This window comes from Dipodomys ordii, unplaced genomic scaffold (assembly GCF_000151885.1).
Source record: "Dipodomys ordii isolate 6190 unplaced genomic scaffold, Dord_2.0 Scaffold17, whole genome shotgun sequence".
NCBI lineage: Eukaryota > Metazoa > Chordata > Mammalia > Rodentia > Heteromyidae > Dipodomys > Dipodomys ordii.
Genome location: NW_012267233.1, coordinates 11,185,978 through 11,191,471, shown reverse-complemented (window position 1 = coordinate 11,191,471; position 5,494 = coordinate 11,185,978). Strand labels below are relative to the sequence as shown.

General features: G+C 32.3%; 1 protein-coding gene across 1 annotated transcript in view; it reads right to left on the bottom strand.

Annotated features, from left to right (window-relative positions):
- Positions 1-5,494, bottom strand: part of Rgs22 (regulator of G-protein signaling 22) — a 99,287-nt gene that overhangs the window by 29,148 nt on the left and 64,645 nt on the right. The window contains exons 16-18 of the mRNA XM_013012450.1: positions 4,431-4,523; positions 3,072-3,244; positions 2,006-2,168 (exon numbers count right to left, since the gene is read on the bottom strand). Of these exons, the coding sequence (XP_012867904.1) occupies positions 2,006-2,168; positions 3,072-3,244; positions 4,431-4,523 (429 nt within the window). The remainder of the gene's footprint in view (positions 1-2,005; positions 2,169-3,071; positions 3,245-4,430; positions 4,524-5,494) is intronic.

Genomic DNA, 5,494 nt, shown 5'->3' with positions numbered 1-5,494 from the left:
GCTCAAGTGGTAGAGCGCTTGCCTTGAGCTGAAGAGCTGAGGGACAGAACCCAGGCCCAGAGTTCAAGCCCCACAACTGACCAAAAAAAAAAAAAAAAAAAAGACAACCTTGACTCAGCTATCATAAATATATATGACATCATCAACTAACGTTGGGATGGAGATGATGGGATGGCAGCAGGGATAGTGGTGTGGAGCTTTCTAACTAGAAAATAGAGGCATCAAGAACTAGTTCAACTTGTGTGCTTTTTAAACACACATTTTTATGACCCAAATCTTCTTTCTGAATAATTACTGACCTCAACAAGCTACTGATACATGTTTCCTGCTGTAAATCATTGTTTTCTATCTGTTTCTGTGTACACTATTCAGTTTTTCTAGATTGCTCACCAGAACAATCACCCTCATTTAATTCTCCTTTAACTTATTAATAAAATACTATGAAAGATACGGTGTTAAAAAAAAAAGGTCCTATCTTCAGTCCTCTAGAATAATAATAGTCAAGTGAATAATTAGTAATATTGTTCTTGGCAACCTTGGCATATACAAGAGCAAACTGGCTATACAACTGAAATTAAGATTAGCACAATTCTTAAAAAAAAAGATTAGTACAATCCTTATAAAATATAATGTGATATGGACATCCTCAAGGGATGACAGGAAGAAGTGTCAGTGGGAAGGGGTGACATTGTTCAAGAAGAATTATATTCGTTACTTGATGTATGGAACTGTAACCCCTCCAATCCAACTCTTTAATAATAGCAATCATATTATATTTTTTAAAAAGTCAGTGTGAAATTCTGAAGCAAGCACAAGCATTTGCTATCATAGTGATGGGCGAGTTTTCCCATCAACATGCTGCATGCACTCCAGAGGGTTCAGACAGTAGCATCAGATACCATGAAACCTCACGCAATGTAGCACAAGCCAAACAGAAAACAAATGCTCTCCATGTGTTTATTTCATACTTGTGCTTATTGAAAACCCAGCCACTTTTGCTAATGTGTCCCAGATTTGTATCTCAGGCAAGTAATGGGAAGGCATTTTTGTCATTTAGTTCTAGAATTATCTTAAGTTATTTAATTCTAGGATTGCTTCTCCTCCTTAATCCCAAAGATTAATGTTTATTTCTTCCCAGGCCAGAGATACAATTTAATTATTTGATTTGTTGTACTCATGAATGTCTCTTGAATTTTTAATATACTAAATTTAGCATTGAAATTTGTGTTTTATAAATGTATGCCTTTAAGGTATGTGTGCTTTTAAGCTCCTAAAATTAAAAAAAATCACATACTATGCATTTGACTCTAAATTAAATAAATTGTAGTCCTTAACTCTGTAGTAAAAAAACATAATCCATGAAATGAAAGTGTCACAAGAACTCTCAAATCTACTGCTGATCCTAATCTGGTTATAGGGGACTATAAATCAGATGGTATGATTGTTATTAATAATGATTAGGCTATAGGACTTTGATATAACAAAATGGTCAAACCCACATTCCTCATTAATGAATATGGTTCCTGAGATTAATGACATTGTAAACAGGAAGCCCATCATCAGGGAGTAACTAAGAAGCAAAGGTGGGGGAGGGTTAAAAGATGAAGAGAAAGATTAGGTTCAATGGTTGAAAGGTACAAGGGACTTTGTCTGTTTATCTCTAGAACAGTGTCTGATATCTCTAAGGTGACTAATTCAAGCACAATATGTATAAAGCCATGATTATACCCTCAAGTTTATTGAAATTGTCCTTAATATAGACCCAGATGAATAATTTATTTTTCTCCCATAAATTACTTCTAAAGTCATGTATGTTACACTGGAGTAAACTTTAAACACATTTACCTCATAGATACTGTGAATACTTAAATAAAATATCACAAGGGTGTAGTATCTAAGTCATATAAGCAAAGCAAAAGAAAAAGGGAAATTTTCATATCATTGGAAAAAAGAAATAAATTACCCTCATTTAGACTTCAAGTAGAAAATAGGTTTATGCTGATACCTCATTCTGCTGATATATAGAAGCTGGACTTTTGGGTCCAAAGAAATACCTTTTATTAAGGTATTTGTTTTTAATGTATATTGATTTTGCCTCTCTTTGATTTCGATCTTTGAAAACTATTCTTCGAAACTGTTCAATGTCTATCCAGCACATAAGGTCCATGCTAAAATAAAAACAAAGGAAAAAAATATAGCCCTTATTTATTTCTGTAAACTCTACTTAACACTAACAAATTACTGTTTTTGACAAAACTCAGGAAGTGGCTGCCTGGGCCAGTTAGCACATCTTCTTACATCAGAACTAATGAGTACGATGTGGTCTCTGATTCTATACTCAGCCAGTTAGTTTTGACTCTGTTATAATCCAAATCCCAGTCAAATGACTGATGGCTAGGAACTGGAACCAGAAAAATAATTTATCATTATTGGTGCTGTCTCTGGGTTCTTCCATTAATGATGGACTAGTTCCATCAATTTCAAATATGAGAAAAGATCCACACAGCATGTCCATTTGATAACAGACAAGATTTAGAAAAATCCCAATCACAATGAGGGGAAACTACATAGAGAAGTTTGGCTTCCAGTGTCAACCAGTTTCTGTCAACTTGAAAGAAAAAATATGACCATATTTCAGTTTATATTGGATAAATGTAAAATTCCAAGACTCTGTACAAACTCATGTTATTTCATTATATTACAATATTTTCAGTAATCTAGGCGATATGTATTTCCTATAGTTAGTAAAAAAAACATAAAATAGAGAAATAGTAGGAAAAGGAAATAAAAACAGTACACTGGTGTTTTAAGTCAGCCAGTGTTAAGTATCAACAAAAATCATGTAACCACTTAAAACATTTGAAGGTTGCTATAAAACAACTGCATTGCAACAAAAAAGTAATTCTACCAATTTCACATGATTATGCTCATGAGTTTTTACTAACAATGTTTAAAAAAAATCTAGCACCAAGCAAGATTATAATATAATGAATCAAAACCAGTACCTACGTAAAGTATCAAAAATAATACTTTAAGTAACCAATACATTTTAAAATAAATGTATTTCTCACCTTGAAGAATGAGATTCAAGAAATTGACGAAAATGTTCAAATTCCAATTTGTTTTTAAGCAGATCATTAAAAGTAAAATGCTTGTATTCTTCAGGAACATTATTCCAATATTCTGTTTGTTTAGAGACATTAGCGAGTGATAAAATACTAGTTCCAATTTCATCAGTGGTACCCTAATGACATAATACTTTTCATAAAAATCTCTTAAATGCAACAAATCATTTACAATTTTAAATAGAAAAATCACAAGAAAAATTAGCTATTAAGCTAAGACTGTTAAACAATTCAGTTGCAGAACTAAATAAAGAATCTAGGTGGCTCAGATTTAATTCATGTCAAATTCCTTTCCTTTCACCCCACCCTCTTCTTATAAACATTTAGCAAACATTTAAAGCATTTGTTTTAAAATACTAATTTTATTCTACTTCTTCTTGTAAAGCAGTAATATGTCTGTAGTAAAAAGGAAGAAATTGCAAGTATATGTAATACTACAATACAGAGATAACCATATTATATATAAGCATATTATATATAATAAAATATATACATGTCTTCTAGTCATTTATATCTATCTTCAAAAATGAAGATAGAATTATGCACCTACATATAGTTTTGTTAACAATAGATCATGAACACAAACCATTACCCTATAATTAAAAGTCATACAGGATACTTGTCTAATAGTTCATTCCTTAATGTAATTCTCATATACAAGGTAACTTTTCAGCCCTTTGATATTTTGTGGACATTTTATAAGGAATAGGCTTTCTCTTTGAAATGTCCTTCCTTAGATAATTCCTTACATAATGAATTAATTCTGTTTTTTAAAAAGTCTCATTATAAGTTACCAATATTTAAAAGTGAATTTTCCTTATATAGAAGGGTATGGAGAATGTTATAAATTTTATTTAGTTCATTAAGTTTTGATCCAACTTTTCAACATACTACCCTTACGGATTTTTATATCCTTTCCAAGATATTAATTAATAGCATGTTAAACAAATAGCTTCTGGGTTCACAAGGCACAAAAGGTTACAGTTTTTAAAATACTGTTTTTGTAAAACTTCATTGCATAAGAAAATTTTCAGAGAAGTACAAAGAAGAATGTTTAAAAAAAAGTCTTCTGAAATCTTACCACTCCGAACTATCTGTAACATTTTGGTGAATATTTTTCTGTTGTTAAATGTGTGACTATAACATATCTGTCAAATGTGGTATGCTAGGCAAAGGAACAGACACTGCCTATTCCCTATATTAAAAACACATGATCTCCTCAATGTGAGATCTCACCACCAGTAGAAAAGTGATCATCTTCTCTAGCATAAAAAGGTTGTTTTTGTAAGTAGAAAGTTGTCTTACCTCAGCTTTCTTGGAAAATGTCTCTTTATGCAAAGCTTGTAGCTTTCTGAAGTATGTAGAGTCTAACTGCCGAGTTTCTTCCTCCAATTGCACCTAAAATAATGAAAATGCTTGTAACATCAATAGCATATACACTGTGAAAGAGTAGAGAAACGAATTCACAATTGACTAAAATAGTGGGCTTGCACCAGCGATTCTTCTAGCTTTTTTTTTTCCCCCAGGGCTGAGGACCGAACCTAGGGCCTTACGTGTGCCAGGCGGGCGCCCTTCCGCTGAGCTAAGCCCCCAGCCCCCCAGCGATTCTTTTGGAGGCAAAACTAGAAAAACTAACTTAGTTAAAAAGACTAAATGTAGAAAGGTCAGACTTCAAATTATACGATTAAAATGTATATATTTCTGTGTAATGATAAATTGCCACAAATGACCACTTCTTTCTGGACACCCAATGTAAACTAATAAGCCAAATGTGGATTATATTTTCAATTTCTATTCAGTCATGATAATCATGAAGGTAGTCACTGCTGGATTCAGGGACAAAATAATTCAGAACAAGAAAAGGTTTCATATTGTTATTAGTCTAGGATAAAAGGATTTATTGCTATAACCTAAGAGGAGTCTGTCATCAAAGTAATCTTCATAGAAGGACTCAGTCTTTGGAATATGCAATCCATTATTTTATATTGTTAGAAGAACAAGACCACTCTCGAATTCTCTATTACAAGGAAAACCCAGTTTGGCTGGCTAACTGCTTGAGAACTTTCTGTATTTAACAGCTGGCTTTGCTAGTCTGCTTAGGTATCCTTTTGGGGAAAGTCTACATGATACAACCAGCTGGTCTTTTAGAGAAGTCCTCAACCTTGAATTTAAGGAAGTTTTAGAACTAAGAAAGATTTGTTTTTCCTCCTAATAAAAATAGTCAATAAAGCCTTTCATAATAATCATAGCTAATGACAATATTTTTTATTTGTCTAGGGAAGTTAGTTACAATTCTAACCCTTTAATGGCACTGCAGACACCATATACTTTGCATTTCTTTTATGCAATATATATATATATATATATAT